The 16,902-nt window shown below is 40.0% G+C and overlaps 1 protein-coding gene across 1 annotated transcript; it reads right to left on the reverse strand.

Annotated features, from left to right (window-relative positions):
• Positions 1 to 8,781: 8,781 nt before the first annotated feature.
• Positions 8,782 to 14,054, reverse strand: LOC136867297 (ATP synthase subunit b 1). Its single transcript, XM_067144448.2, has 2 exons — positions 13,920 to 14,054; positions 8,782 to 9,459 (listed from the first exon to the last, which is right to left on the reverse strand). Exons 1-2 carry the CDS (start codon positions 13,968 to 13,970, stop codon positions 8,818 to 8,820), a joined length of 693 nt encoding a protein of 230 aa, XP_067000549.2. The 5' UTR covers positions 13,971 to 14,054; the 3' UTR covers positions 8,782 to 8,817.
• Between the last annotated feature and the right edge of the window lie 2,848 nt (positions 14,055 to 16,902).

The raw sequence follows: 16,902 nt of genomic DNA on the forward strand, positions 1-16,902 counted from the left end.
CACGCCATCTGGTGATAACAAATCGGATGCCACCACCTCTCTTATCCTGCCAGTCAACATTCAGAAAAGTTCTTCGATCAACGGGACTCGAAGCGGCTAACCATTGTGTCAGATCATATAAAGTTAACGCTTGAACGGTCATGGCAATCAGGCGGGATTTTTGAACCACTCAATACTGCTCGTTTAACACGCAGAAACTGAACTGTAGTAGACAACTAGTCTGACCGTTGTTTACATTGTACGAATACTTCCGCTCGGGAAGAACTGGACATTACAACGTAAACATTTCGCGTTTTCACACACAAATATGGTCTTGCACTTGTGGTTTATCTGCGGAATTACGGGAGATCTCATACATGTTACCCAAGGGGAAAGGAATATACATACGAAATATTAATAAGTCGCTTACTGTAACATGTTTTACTGTATCAATCAATCAATCAATCAATCAATCAATCAATCAATCAATCAATCAATCAATCAATCAATCAATCAATCAATCAATCAATCAATCAATCAATCAATCAATCAATCAATCAATCAATCAATCAATCAATCAATCAATCAATCAATCAATCAATCAATCAATCAATCAATCAATCAATCAATCAATCAATCAATCAATCAATCAATCAATCAATCAATCAATCAATCAATCAATCAATCAATCAATCAATCAATCAATCAATCAATCACTGGTCTGCATTTAGCGCTGTCGCCCAGGTGGCAGATTCCTCTTCAGTGGCTTAGCTAGTCTTTTCATAAATTATTTCAAAAAACCTGGAAATTCATCCAATATTTCCCTTAAAAAATTATTCCAATTCCTAATTTGTCTTCCCATCAAGGAATATTTGCTTCAAGTTGTCCTTTTGAATGTCAAGTTTGTCTTTACATTATGAGCTTTTCCACATGAAAAAGCTCCACTTAACCTTGTCCGTCTACTAACGTCATTCCATGCCGTCTCTCCACCGACACATACCGCTTAGTAGAGCAGCTCGTCTACTTGCTCCCAAGTCTTCCCGACCCCAAATTTGTATCATTTTCATAACACTACTCATTTATCGAAAATCACCGAGAACAGATCTTGCTTATTTCCATTGGATGTTTTCCAGTTCTCGAATCAAGCAATTTTTGTGCTGGTCCCATACATTAGAACCATACCCTTATTGTCGCCTTACCTGTGAAATATACGCCCTCTAAACCATGGGTACAAAGTTCACTTTAGAAACCGATACCTGCAGGTATCATTCTTTGTCAATTTAGTTACTTGCTCCTCAGTACGGAGTGAAGCTTCCTCATGTTTCCTATCACCTCAGCCAGTTTAATATAATCGAAGTGAAAAAAGAAAAATGGCCTAAAATGGACTTAGCTTCTTACTTCTCACCAACCGATTCAATTGCAGCAAATGTAGTGGAGGCACTGAAGTTGCTGGTATCGAAGGTATTTTCAGTCGCTCTCTCAGGCGATTCATAAACTATCTGGGTGATGAGTATTCGAAGCAGTGGCGTGCACTGAACCCCAGCTACCCCAGCGCTGCTGGGACAAACAATTTTGTATTTACATTTTGCTATTATTCCTAAGAACGTTTCTTTATCAAATTTTAAAGAAAAACTACTATCAGCTAAGTGACGGCAAGTACAACTGGCTGGTAATCCCGTTCGCTCTACCGCAGTCTAGGTCTCTCCAGCGAGCTGGGTTTCTTTGCCGGCGCAAAAGAGAGCTACCCCAGCGAAATTCAAGTCGCTTGGTTGACGGATGCGTTTTAAGCCTCTTCTCTTGGGGAGGTGGGGTGAAAGCTGTTGGCCTCGCTCGAGATTAACAGCGTCTTACGGCGAAAGAGCAGCTAGCTTGGGTACATGTTAGTTGTAACAGTTAACACTCGGAAGTGTTCAGCGCCACACATCAGAGGCTACAAGAAAAAGCGGTACAGCCACTTGCACATAGTCTTATTAATAAAAATAGCCACTTTATAAAATCAATTGTAATTGTAATTTCACAGATAAGGCCACAATTTTTGGATTTCGGCATGTATGAAGTTTTTGGGAGCGATTCACTGATGGCACGAGTAGAGTATGTTTCTCGATGCACGCGGAAAACTATTTAGGTTACCCAGCACGAAGACAAAGCCAAGCGCAAAGTAGCCTACAAGAATTTTGTATTTTGTTGATCTGTACGAGTGGTTTTGCCTGTAATGGCGATAGGCTGTATTGTGAAATTTTATAGCATTCCTCGCGATTTCTGTGGCATTCTTTGTAATATGATATACGTCGTGAGGAATATTTTCCCTCCTTTGTCGTTGCTACACCTATGCTAAGCAAATACAGTAGAGACAATAAGCGACACTTCCGCATTTAGCCTTGTTAAAATGGGAGACAATTCGCAAATGGCGCTCCTAGTGGCTTGACCTGAAAATTCGCGCTAAATTCAAATATCATTGGTAATATACGTATAAATATACGGAAATGGATACATAAATTACATCTAGAAATAAAGTGTTACTAAGGTATTAACTTCAAAGTTGCTAAAGCAATTCTGGATAAATTAATGAAGAATTATTTAACAGGTTATTATTTAAAGACTGAAATATACATATAATCAAGATGTAAAATGGACTGCTGTGAAAGGACTTGATCTTTCATTTATGCATTACATTTTTAGCTTTAGAATTCCTGCCTGAACGTTCACGGCTAGATTTTTCTTTTTTTCTCATTTAAAAGCATTGTATCATATTAAAACACTTATCAACAAAAATATCGGCACATTCCTTACACACATGAGTCAATGAATTTACATTTAAGAGCTGGACAATTTTCATTTTAACTTGAAGCCTACTAACAGAAAGAAAATATCTATAAATTTAGCCTCAAAAGCATTCAAACTTTCCCTATAAGCAATACTTGCCATAATGCCATTACATTAGGATAAAGCAAATTTGCATCATCATCAAGGCCCCACACCGCTGGCTGCGCAGAAGCGTGTGACTGGGGAAGATATGTCCATGCGCGTACCGCCATGTTGCGGGCACTCCACAGCTCGCTGTGGAGACCGTAGTACGGAATTCATGCATAAACTTACATTTAGCACATATGAAAACACCTGCCCTAGTAAATTAATGACAGCCTACACAGACTATCATGTACACACGCAATAAATATACATAATATCAAGACTGCGGTAAAATTAAAAAATACTTATGTATAAAAACTGAACACATTTTGCATTGTACTGAACAATCTAGACAAATCCTTTGGATAGCGCATAAGTGGCCCACATAAAAGAAAATTAAAAAATAAGAAAACCTTTAGCAGACTGAATAATACACCACAAAAAAATATGCATAACTCCTATTTGAAATTCAGTCCCCGAAAACAGAAAAAAAGCAGTATATAGGCCTAGCGGTACTTAAACATAATCATGTCGCTCATTTTAATATAAGGGTCATGTTTGTAACTGATATGTTTGAACATTCGGAACAGATACATGTAATTGAAACCTAGGCTCTACACTTTAGCTTTATTGAGAATACGAAGGCATGTTCAAATGACAGCGGTCTACAACTTAAGTACGATTACATATCGCGAGAGAAAAATTGCCCGTCTCTCAGCAGACTGGAAAACACATTAGTTAAATATTTACAAACTCCTGTACCGATAACAATAATCTTCAGTATCAACAAAAAGAAACCTGTGAAATAAAATACTTCTATGAACGGTAGGCCTACATAGCTTATAATTCCTCTCTGATAAGTCATTACAGCAAATTTTACTCAAGTCTCTGCACACTTTGTTTAAAAAGCACATAACTGCGAAAATCTTTATAAAATATTAGATACATTTATCATTTTCTGAATATGAAATACCGGCTCCGCGGTGTAGGGGTAGCGTGCCTACCACTTACCCGGAGGACCCGGGTTCAGTCCCCACCCAGGTTAGAGAATTTTACCTGGATCTTAGGGCTAGTTCGAGGTCCACTCAGCCTACGTGATTGCAATTGTGGAGCTATCTGCGGGTGAGATAGCGTCCCCGGTCTAGAAAGTCAAGAATAAGTCCGAGATGATTCGTCGTGCTGACCACATGACACCTCGTAATGTGCAGGCCTTCAGGCTGAGCAGCTCTCGCTTGGTAGGCCATGGCCTTTAGGTTTGGTTTGGTTTATATATGATATAACGCAATGGTATGAGTAGAACTTAAATGATCGTTTCTGTGTGATTTGGATTTAGGAGAACTTAAGATATAAGTTACGACACCAATAAATCATTTTTCAGATAACTGATGATAATTTGAAGCAATACATTACCCTAATATTAAAAGGGTTTTATCAAGCTTTATCAGTCATATCTTACGGATTCTAGGCCCAAGTTTATCAAATTTGTAAACCGGTACACCGTCTGTACGAAAAATATGTGTGCTTTTTCAGAAAAGCTGTTTACTTCTAAAAGGTTATCCCCGATGAATTGGAAAGAGGCCAAGAGGGAAAAGAAGAAGCCTCAAAATTCTAAATTTAATGTCCATACGTTGTCTGAATCAACCACCTTGTAACCTGTTTAGTTTTCTAATATGGTCATTGAAAGTCATTTTATAACAGTTCAATTTTTACTCACATGTGAAAAGAAATACCAGATCCCTTCTGATAGCGATCTGTTCAAATAAAGGTTGCACACGAATTCACCTTTCCATTCCACGTGTAAGGCCTAACTTACTTCAATTTAATATTCCCGAAAAATTTAACTAGCGTGTCGTACAAGTTCTCACATTCCTTGACGATATTAGACAATATAGTATCACTCCGTCACATATAATACTACAACAGATCCACTAACAGACATGATTCAAAACGAAAACATGCAAGGGACAGTAAACATTACCACGTGCTAACCATGCATTCGAAGCTGAAGCGCCCGCAACATGGCGATGCGCGAATGTGTTCAATATTCCGCATAGCATCAGCGCGCTCTGTGAGTCTAGATAAGTAATATTAAAGTCTTTGATCATCATATTGTTTCAATAAAATATGTACATTTCTTAAATCACCCGTATTTTCTTCGGTGCTTGACAACGCATTACGGCATTCCAAATGGGGTAACTTGGAACACAACCAGCCACTCTCATATGCATATGTATTTTCCTGAAGTAAATCAAACCCACAGGTCACACCTACAACAACACATCGGTATTGAAGTTTAATTGTTGCACTATACAATAAAATATGCGTATTCTATTTTCAGCCAGTTAACATATGGGTCGAGCAGGTCTGAAGATTATGAAGTACTATAAAAATCTCTTCGATACTGGAAGGATATATATGCAAACACAATGTTACTTACATTTTTTGTCTCGAGGGAAACTGAAGAAAGACCACCGCGCATTCTTCTCTACTTCATAGTTACTGCAGCCAAACACAGCACATACCTTTCCCCTCATGTTGAGAGGAGATATCAAGGAATGACACACGCTACTATTTAATTATGTAAACTCACTGAAAACGCATAAATAACACCAAAAACTTCACACTCAAATACACGTGCTCTTATGATAGAATCAGTAGTTCTCAGGTCAGTCCGCTAGAGAGTGCTCTAATAGCTGTCCCTTGATATCTCGCTGAGTGTCGCGTATTGTCTCTACTGTATTTGCGCTAAGTAAGCGAGTGAAACGGCAAAACTTCCGCGACGCTAAAATAGCTGCTAAATTTTGCTCATTGAGTTTGTTCCAGAAAATTCCTGTGAAAACCATGGTTGTTCTATTACGAAGCGTCAGCGGATGAACTCTAAGTACATTGTTTAAAATCCGCTGTAGCTGAAGTTATGATGTTGCCGTCACTGCTGTGAATATGTGGAAATATGTGCGAATATGTAGTTGAAAATGTTCTTATTCAAGTGAGTCATACTTTAATTAGTTCTTTAATACGTAAATTGTCTTATTTATTTATTTATTTTTCTGATCTGTTTTCTTGTTATATTTCCACTTATTTAGCGAGCGAGTTTATAAAATAGTAATGTTGGCTTCAGAGAGAGAGTGGCGGGGCTGTGTTTTTTTAAAAAAATATGCAGCTGGGGTAAGGAATGTGTTCACCGCACGCCACTGATTCGAAGCCTTCCTCTCTACTTCCGATCTGACTCCTTAGGGGAATTATGTTATTGTCACAAAAGAGGAGTGCGCAGGGCATGTTCTGAAGCGCATGGGAGCAAGACTGCATCGACCGAAATTGCAGTGTCAGTGATGGAAAGCTATTAGGAGGTGTTAAAAGACTGACTGATGATGCAATTAAGAGGCTACACAGGATGCCTTGTCACTGGAGTTCTAGTTAATATGGTTGATTACATATACCGCCGGCATGCTGATCGTTTGTAATCGCATTGAGGGTCTTCAACAATTACTAGACTTTATCAGCATATCTGAAGAATTTGAACTCAGTATTAATGTTTATAAAATAAACTCATGTTTTTCAGGCAGTAAAATCATGAGTATCAAAGGTCTTCAAGTCGAACGTCTTCGCCATTCTAAATACCTAAGGAGCATAATCACTTACTGCCTGGATTTCGCCGCTGAAATTGGAAGTCGGGCAGAAATACTACACTGTTTAGAAATAGGCCACACTTCTTCAGTGACTACTTAAAACTGAAACTACGCCAAAGTATGACTAGAACTTACATCTGGTGGACTCTCTTATATGGTGTAGAGCTTGGACATTGAGGGTTAGCATCATGAAAAAACTAGAAGCCTTTGGCGTGTGGGTTCATCGAAGAATGCTGAAAATAATCTGGACTGTTAAAGTGACGAATATGGATATCTTAAGAAGAGCTATAGTGAATTTGATCTCTTGTCTGCCGTTAAATGTAGAAAAACTGTCTGTTTGGGATATGGGCAAAAGGTTAGGATTATCAGTTGCCTCTACTAGTACAGGAAGGCAAGATAGAAGGCAGACAAGGAGATGGTAGGAGGCGAAGATTGGTCAGAAATTCACTCTGCTGTGGAACTGTTCAGGCTAGCGATAGACAGAAACGCATTCGCCACAGTGATAGCAATGAGGAATGCTGTAATGACACAACAATTCCACACCGTGGCAACATATCAGAAATATCGGATAAAAATCCTAGTGCAAATACAACAAATATCAGGGATATGTGAATGTTCGCAGACATCATCACCACAGATTATTACAAGATGTCATGAGAACTATCAAGGCAGTTTTCAGACCTGTCTGAAAATGAACGAAGCAAATTCTTCAAGGCCGTAAACGTAATCCAAACGTAAGTGCAGAAAACATGATTTGTACCAGAACTCCAAAATATGTTGTAGAAATTAATACACTATATTTTGGAGCTCGTGATGCCATTGCCCCCTACAACGAAGGAATCATTATTAAATGTGATGCGCTAATTATGGTACTAATGACAGAGAAGTACACGATCACAGCTAAGCTAGGATAAGAAGGCTCAGTAATCTGGTCAGAGAATACCTCAAGATCTCGCTGAGCTGTTCTCTTCCCATTTATGATGACACAGTTGATGGATTCGAACATTTGAAATGTACATCACTGTCAATACAAACATCACATCAGTTTGTAGTCAAAACTACTGTGCAAAGTCAGAGTGGCAAGGGGATTGGATCAGTAAGACCCCGTGGAAATGGCAAGCATTAGCTGACACCACACATTGACAGGGTTCGAAACGGCCATGACCGATGTGGTTCATTCCTTTATAAAAAGGGTGTAGGATCTTCCCTTGCCTGTGACTGTGAGGAACTTACAATTCATTCACCGTATTATCGACGAGTGCTCAAAGTGGGCGTTTACTGAACCTGTCTATGACTTTGTCAGTGCCCAAACGCTTGCCATAATGTGGGTGGAAAATCTTGACTTGTCAGTTAAAGTAGGTATTGTTAATATTGTTTATTTTTTGTTTTATAAGTGTGCATATACATATGTTATAAATAAATAAATAAATAAATAAATAAATAAATAAATAAATAAATGCTACGGTATCGATAGACAATGAGAGGATGAGGAATAATGCGATTACTCAGTAGAAGCAGACGGAGTGTGAGAGGCAGGCTAGACAAAGGCTGATATTTTGGGAACAGAACTACGCTGAACTTGAGCATCGATTACCATAAGTTTACTTCTTCCCTGTATGAGGAACATTTTCCTTTAAACAGTTAGAGTTAAGAGGTGGACATTTTCAGGGCTTGTATATAACGATTAACTCTACGCTAATAATTAATTACTGGTTAGATATTAAAGCAAGTCAGTGTAAAAATGAGTTGAAGTTATTCAGGAACGAACAAATTAATATCTTCTTGGAAAATGCGATTGTAAAGATGTCACCTTGGCATAAAGTATAACATATATAAGACTAATGTAAAAATAACTATCTAGCTCCGATAATAAAAGATAAAATGTTTCTTACATTAAACGTGGGAGTTAAAGAAGTTGCGTGGTGCCCTTAAGGCAGCTTACGGGTGCGGGTTAAGGATAAATGACCTCCAAGATGCTCTTCCAGCTACAGAAAGTGTTACAAATGGCTGCCTTATGTGCCTTGGTTCCTGGGCTTTTCTCATCCCTTTCCGTTTAACTCCGCTGACATTTGCAACCTGTCATCATTCGAGCCACGTTAACGCTTACCAAACTTCAGAAATGCGGCTTATAACTTTCCTATTTGGGGCAGACTGTAATTGCTTTAGCATGACTGTTGATCCTTTTTTTTTTTTTTTTTTTTTTTTGCGAGATGTGGATCCAATTAGCAAGTGGGAAATAAAAATGAAATTTTTACGAACAAAACAAATATTATTACTTTGAACACATTTATTTATTGTTTACATGTTACTGTGAACTGGCCTCTTGGATCTTTTCCTGGATACACTGTATCTCTTCCTTGATGGTCTCCTGAGTAGTAGAAACAGCAGAGCTAATCTCGGTCTGAGCGCATGAGTCGAACTGGCTACGAGCAGGGGCGAAGTCTTGAGCGAATGTTGTGCCATCAGACATAACTTTACTGCCCACAGTGGCTGCCTTCTTGGCTACCTCACTGATGACTTTAATTTGGCAGGAAGGGTTGATGAACCCACATGCTGAGAAGTTCTTAGCGGCCTCAGTGGCGAATGCTTGAACCTGCTGCATGTCACCGTCCAACAGATCGAGGTCAGGTTGCATGGTTTGGCGGAGTGTGGAAAAGCACTCCCTGAGTCCGGAGGTACTGGCGTTCTTCACTTTGTCGAATGCCTCCTGGGCCGCGTTCTGACACTCAGTGATGTTAGCATCAAGCTGCTGGGCCTGCTCGGCGTATTTCTCAATGGTCTTGGCGGCTTGGTCTTCCAGGTCCTGGATTTTCCCCTGGATACCATCCATCACGTTGCTGGCAGCTCTCTCCATTTCGGCTAAGTTCTCCTTGATTTGCTTCATTGTCTGATTCATAGACGAGCCCATCTGTCCAATAATGTCGTCGATGATGTTGGCTTCTGAGGCCTGAAACAATCATTTAAAGATAATTTTAGCTGTCAGTGTTATTAACCTACATGGACTAGCGACAAGCTACAGTATTAGATTCTTGACCTCCGTCTAAAAAAAAAATTTATGTTCGCTTCGACTTGTCTGTACATTCTGCCTACAGTAGATGCTCATGCGAAGTAAATATCACCCATCTAAGTCATTTCAGAAGTATTAGAGTATTGAGAACAAAACAACCCTGCCTAGGTTTTACAGACTGACTTGTACTGTAAAATGGAATATCTCTACTAATCAACTTCACAATTCAGGCAGGTATGAATAAATTACACTTCGTGGCATTAGAGATGGTCGGGCGAACATTTTTAAGATCCTGAGTATAAATACGACTGAAAATTATATGTAGTAATAACGCGAACTCCTAAAACTACCTAAAGATAATCTGCAGCTCGAGTTGTATTTATTGTGATTTTGGAGTGACTTCAAAATTGAGTAAGATAGTTATAAGTGAATAGCCAACGGCCGCAGCCGTGTTGAAACACCGGATCCGTGATATCTCCGAAGTTAAGCAACATTGGGCGTGGTCAGGAGTTGGATGGGTTGCCACGCGCTGTTGGTGGGGGTAAGGGAATGGAGGAGCGGAAAGGAACTGGCCACCCTAACGCACGCAAACTCCGGCTCAGGAACACCTCTGCGGAGGTTCGGACCTGCCTTCGGGCAGAATAACCCTTACCTTATAAGTGAATACGTATAAAATGGATCAAAGACATACCTATGTGACTTCGTTATATCATAGTCTAGCTGTAACCTGGTGAAACGTATTACTGAAAGCAGCTGATGTTTTGGTGAAGCCAGCTATAAATATGTAATTGTGCTGTTTTGGTGAATTTACATGAAAATGCGTGCACGTAGGTGCAATAAAATGAAATAGATCAAAGGTTACGATAACATTGTCGTGATAGGCAGCTGCGATTGGATGACATTCCTGATATTCTTATACTGGATTGGTCATCGATTCATGAGTAAAATAGTCATAGAGATTTCTTGAACAGGTCATACACCGAGGTCTATCTACTACTTCAACCGCACACATGACTTGCAAAGTCGCTATCATTGGGGTGGGGGGGGGGGGTTGCTTGGCCCCGCGTCAGAAACATAAATAATTAATACCAGAGCGCTGTGCTGATCGTCTACTTCGGCTTCGTACACAACGAAGCGCCGCACTTTACTCAGCCTTTGGCTCTTTGCAGTATGGTGGTTAGCAATCGTAAACACTTAAAATTCTCCTTTCATGCGTGGTAGTTTGCTTCACTGACCACCGGCATCAAGCTTTTCAGCATCTGCTGGTATTCCTCGGTATAATTTCGTGTTTTCGCATAGTCACGCTTCTTTCGACACGCCCCCTGTGCGTCTGGTGTCAGCGCTGGCGTCATGACGCGAAGCCTCTACTATACTGCGCACATTGAGTGACACAGAATTACAATGACCCTTTATAATTTTCCTTGAAGTCTAAAATGCTCACGTATGACTTACCGATCTTTGACGCAGTAATTAATGCAGAAATCCCGAAATTATAAAACAACCAGAGAGTTGATGAACTAGTGCCCATGTGTTCAGACGTGTCAGGCAGCGGCATAAATATTTCTTTGTGAGCAAGGCAGTTGTGTTGAGATGAATGATAGAAACAGTGTGATTGTGACTGGAAACGAAGTGACAAATCCGGGAAGTTATTGAATTTAAAATCTTAAGATGCGTGATTCGTATTTAGACACAGTGCGTGTTCAAGGCACTCGGAGTGAGGCATAATGCATAGTGGGAAGGAGATTGTACTTTCTTGATTGGGATTTGTGCTTTAGAAATATCGAAAGTTCACGGATTATAAACGTTAATCCAACGCACACCGTGTTTTGATCATGAATGCAGAGATTTAAATTGTTCAGCTTATAAGGAAAAGGGAAGATATTATAACAGTGAAATATACTTGAAGTTGTAGTAGTGAAGATAAGTTTATAAAAGCATGATCAGTGGTAGGAGGTGTGTGTTCTATATACTCCTGAATTTTTCCAGAAGAAGTGCTTTTTTAAAGGAGTATTCATCTTTAGTAGCAGTTACTCTGGGAACGATGATCAACAGAATGGAGCGTGAACCGAGGACTGAACCCAGGAATGACATCCAAGTCTGCAGCACGGGCGTTGCAGCACGGGCGTAATGGACGTGTAAACTGTCCATGAACTTTCTATCGGCTCGGATAATGGACAACTCTATCACCCACATAAGTAGACCACAAATATAACTTTTGTTGAAGTAGCTGGATGCACAAACAGTGGGTTAGTTTGTAAATAAGCATAGTATGGACGTAATATTGGGCTATATCCAAGCCCAGAATTTTTGTTAGGGAGACCGCTGGAGTGAACTACGATTAGGGATATCTGCATGTCATTATAATTTTCTTGGGTTAAATTAATCAATGGTTATCTATGTTTTATAATTAAGGCAGGGAAGAGCTAGATATAGTAATGAAGAGTGCTTGTGAGATTGGGAAAGGTAGAATCTCAACTCACCAGGGAGTGCGACGAAATTTATGAGGGCAGAGGCGAGTGTTTGCCTAGGCCTGTGTTAATGGCATTTTTTTCTTTGCTAACCATTCACCTACTGAAAGAATATGTTTCGCGTCCCAAGATCAGAAAACAAGCTATTTAATTTACTCTGTGTCAGTTGTCACCGATATGTTAAGTAAAGTATTAGATCTAGGTAATACGGATAGGAATGATAACGATCCTTAGATAACGTCTTTCAGACAGTTTTCAGGTGCCTTCCATGACAGCCAGGAGAATGCCGGTTCGATTCCCAGGCAAACCAAAGACATCGCCACACACAATGGCTCCCGCCAGTACAGTCACGTGTTTCTTTGTATATATTCTTACCCAGGAAATCATATCTATATAGCTGTTTGTATGTGTTTTGTGTCTTTGTTTCGACATAGGTTCCGTCCTATGGTCGTTTTCTGTCTTTTGGTTGTGCAGAATAGTCAGCCACTTCCGGTGCGTCTCATAGAATTGGTGTTTTATGTGTTATGTTACTGCATTGTTTGAAAGTGAAGTAATTATGCGCTAGTTTCTTTGTGCGCGCATTCGCTAATGACTGCAAAATAGTTGAAGTTATTAATGTGGTCTTTGATGGTTGAAGACTTATGCGGGGGGAAATTAAAAGAGGAAGTGAACGTATTATCTTGTGAAAATATATATTTAAAAGTCTGAAGCGGAATTTCACCGCAAACTTTGAATTCGTTATGATTTATTTCTGTACACGGTTTTGCCCAGTGTGTTTTTGAATAGTGTTTGTTTAATTCATGATAATTTTGCCGCAACGAGGTCAATTAAAGCTCATAATAGAAAACTGACACCTATTGATTTGCCGTAAATGTAGCATTCCTATATATTCCTCCGCATTGTAGACCTTTAAGGTAGATACAATTCTTTTTTAGCCGAGGACGTTCCATCACCTGAAGGAGCCGGAAGGTACGCGGCCTTTCAAAGGGGGTCGTTGTCCATGCATCCATTCAGGTAGTCTGAGCTTTGGGATGTGGTGGCATCGAACCCTGCCCAAATAGGTCTCAATAAAGACGAACAAAAGTACCCAGACCACGAGATAGAGTAATTAACAACATGCGGATAGAATACCGAGTTCGGTTAGGACTCGAATCCAAGTCCCTCGGAACTGGAGACCACTGCGCTGATCATTCAGCCAAGGAGTTGCACAAATCAATCATGGAAGGGATTCGGCTGGATGCAAATATAGTGCGCACTTTGGCCAATTGGTCCCAATTACAGCCTGCAATATCATATCTTGGAGCTTCAAAAGAGGTGCAGTTCGTTGCATATGAACATTAGTTATTTCCTAGTCTAAACTGATGTCAGTTGGGAAGGAACTTAAGAGGATCGAATGTCAAGTAGGAATATACTCTGAAACAAGGAGATCGATTCAAGAACTTAGGATGTGCGTTTTTCTAGGATGGTAGAATAAATGAAATCGAAGTAAGGTGATCAACGCTTACACACTGAACTCACGGTTGTGATCAACTGTATTCTTTAAGAAAGAAGCAAGCATCCGGACGAAATGATCTTTACACCGGTCTGTTTCAGACCGACTTTAGTGAACAGTGGTGAAAGCTGGATGGAATAGGTCAGGAATGAACTCGATGGGTGAAATTGTGCGTATGTACCATCTTAGGTAGTGGGGTTATGTGAGGAGAATAAGTTAACTGGGAGTAAAATGGATTCATGCAGGGCAAAAGAAGCAGAGGAATCCAAGCCGACGTCAGTTTTCAACGATTTGAAGATTAGGGGCATGGAACTAAACGAGACCGCAGAGCTATTTGCAAACAGAAGCTTGCTGACAGAATGCTGAAAAGCATAACAGTGTGTAATGAAAATGAGAGGATATTTCTATAATCTTGACACCTTTCTGAATTTTAAACTCACCTGGAAGGCGAACAGAGCCACGAAGAGGACTGCAAAGTTCTTGGAGACCATGGTGATGCTACAGTAGGAGCTGGTAGAGTGTGGTTGTCTGAGACTTGACACACTATATATATTGATCAGTGTTGACGGAATCTGGCCGCGTCATAAACAGAACCAAGGTGAAAAGAGCTTCTGTTTTAACAACTGCGGCTAAGCAAACAGAGAACAAGGCCGTTTTATACGTAAATGATTTTAGTGAACGGATGAACGATTATTGTAAGTGTGATATTAGAGTTCGCACAATCTTGTTTGCGAAAGAATGAGAAGACAACCTGAAACTACATTCGGGAAGTTTCTTCGGGATTTGAAGAAATCTAGCGGCGCATGGGGCATAGTAAGCAGATGAAGGAATATTGGAGGAAGCAGAATGAACAACAAAGGATGAAGTATTGAAATTGTCACGTGGTCCCTAGAAGACCCTAAAGGAGAAATAATAATAATAATAATAATAATAATAATAATAATAATAATAATAATAATAATAATAATAATAATAATAATAATAATAATAATAATAATAATAATAATTGTTACGGGAGTACCGTAGTTTACAGAGGTGAAAGAAGGTGCGGGCGTGAATGGGTTAAAATAGAAAAGTCAGAAGATTAATTAAAATTTTAAAATTTGAGCTATATTTCTCTTCTTTTTTTCTTTTCTATTTAAACTTCACACCTTGCTAAGCAAATAACAAATCAGGTATAAAAGTAGCTCGCAACAATGTTAAGGAAAATTCATAATAATCAATTAATAACCAAATAACAACTTGAGCTTGAAGATCCCTAATTACAAATTTTACATGAGCGTTATTGCTCCTTTCAACCAGCAGTCAAGAAGACGGATCTCCCAAATGTTTACATCAGTGGACGAGCTTTCAATGACTATTACGTTGTTAAGCAGAATCTGCCATTACCTTGAGCTGGTGGACCTCCCGAAGATGGACGAGAGTAGTAACGCCATGTATGTTCTAAAATATTGCGTGCTGCGTCAGCATTTTCCACAAGGTCATTGACCTCTAACTGAGTAGTAAGGCAAAGCATGTTTCGAACACAAGTCCATTATCCCTTGTTGAGTAGTAAGGCAATGTACATTCTAAACCAATGAACTCGGAATAACGTCATATCCTTGCGTACGAGAGCAAGCCTAACCTTACAGACGCCACTGGAGGAGCCTAATTGGTCTGGGGTGCTTTTCGACCACCCCTAGGTAGGTTATGACGTCATATGCATACGTACGACGGCAGTGTTTTTGACCGCTAGGTGAGGTTATGTCGTCATACCCTTACGTACGTGGTCAATGCTAACCTCACGGGTGACTTTGGAGGTACAGAATCGATCGGGCGCCCACGGAGGAGCTACAGATGACCTGCAGATGAGGTTGAGACGTCATTATGACGTGTTGACCTAACCTCTCTCTCTCTCACACACACACACTCACACTCACAGAGGCTCCTCTTGGAGGAGTCTAATAGGTTATTACGTGTTAACCTATCCTAACCTCAGACGGGTTCCCCTTGGAGGAGCCAAACTATTGAGGTGACTTGTAGGTGTGCTATCCTTCCTTAATCATGAACGGTAACCTCACACAGGCTCTTTGTCGTCTCCCCACTTGGAGTAGTGACAGAGCTGTGATGTAATACGCGCCGGCAATTTAGAAATGCATCTTGGCAACGAACCGTAACCTAATATCACACAGACTATTTGTTGTCTCCCCCCTTGGAGTAGTGACAGAGCTGTGACGCAATAAGCGCGGACGATTTAAAAATGCACACAACCGAACGCGCTGTCCTCCTGACAGAGCTGTGACGTCACAGCGTGAGTGATTTGAAATGCGGACTGCTGGCTAAGGGTGAATGACGTGTGTCCAATCCTTGTCTAGTTTCTGTACGGTGTCGTTTTTTTTAAATGAGATGAATCTGTTAAGATCGATTACCGGATGCCCTACTTGATGTCAGGGAAGATGAAATGAATGTCATGTTATATACAGAGAGGGTAAAACCCCGTAGTGGCACATATTCTTCTCCTGTCGAATAACATCGAGGGGCCTGCTCAAGGCTTTACTTCTCTCCCCGACGGAATATAACCATCAACAGCGTTATATGCCCACACTGCGAAGAGGATTGGAAGGCTTTTTTGGGCACACAATCTAGTAATTAGAAATTGTATAGCACCACCTAACTTACCCAGTCAGGCTGAATGGCTCAGACGGTTAAGACGCTGGCTATCCCGTCGCAAACTTTGCAGGTTCACCTCACCTCATACACGACACTGTAAAGAACCAGGACAAGGGTTGGACCTGTCAAGATCGATATTTTATAACCGAACGCCCTTCCTGACGTCAACCTTATCAGAGAAGATAATAATATGAAATAAATGACATGATATATGATAGTAGGAAGGGAGAGGGTAAAGCATTGTACATACTTTACGTGCAGTTCTATAATAATGGGACTGAGCATGTGCCGTACTAAGGTCATTCTGTTTTATCATGCTGCGATTACGTCGACATGTTTATGCATGTTTAGACTTGTTCCTTATCAAGGTCACTCTCTAGTAAACACAAAACTTTATAGATGCTATCGGCGAGAATATTTTCTTTAGGTGTGAAGAGGCAGAGGGAATGCAATAAGAAGAACATTTTAATGTTAAAGAAATATTTATTGTGTATTATTTACAAAATTAAACACACTACTACTGGTTATACTACAGTCCTTGTTATGCTGCCGACACGTTTGCTGTACTCTTTATCATCTTACTATGGTTTCGTAATGATACGTAATTCCGTTGAAATATCATCTAATATTTCTTAATTTACAGGGATCAAACTGTGACCTATCTTTTTCATGGTTGAATTTACACGATGGGTTTGAAATCCACAAATAATACGCAAAGGATTTTCAGTAAAACGGAACGTTTTAACAGCCCAGCTATGCTTGTTTGTAGATGGT

Source organism: Anabrus simplex, chromosome 3 (genome assembly GCF_040414725.1).
Source record: "Anabrus simplex isolate iqAnaSimp1 chromosome 3, ASM4041472v1, whole genome shotgun sequence".
In the NCBI taxonomy this organism is placed as follows: domain Eukaryota; kingdom Metazoa; phylum Arthropoda; class Insecta; order Orthoptera; family Tettigoniidae; genus Anabrus; species Anabrus simplex.

Bases quoted from the DNA above. Each gene is read 5' to 3' on its own strand.
- LOC136867297 (XM_067144448.2), bottom strand. From the start codon at position 13,970: ATGGTCTCCAAGAACTTTGCAGTCCTCTTCGTGGCTCTGTTCGCCTTC. The intron at 9,460-13,919 runs GTGAGTTTAAAA...TGATTGTTTCAG, and splicing joins TGGCTCTGTTCGCCTTCCAG to GCCTCAGAAGCCAACATCAT.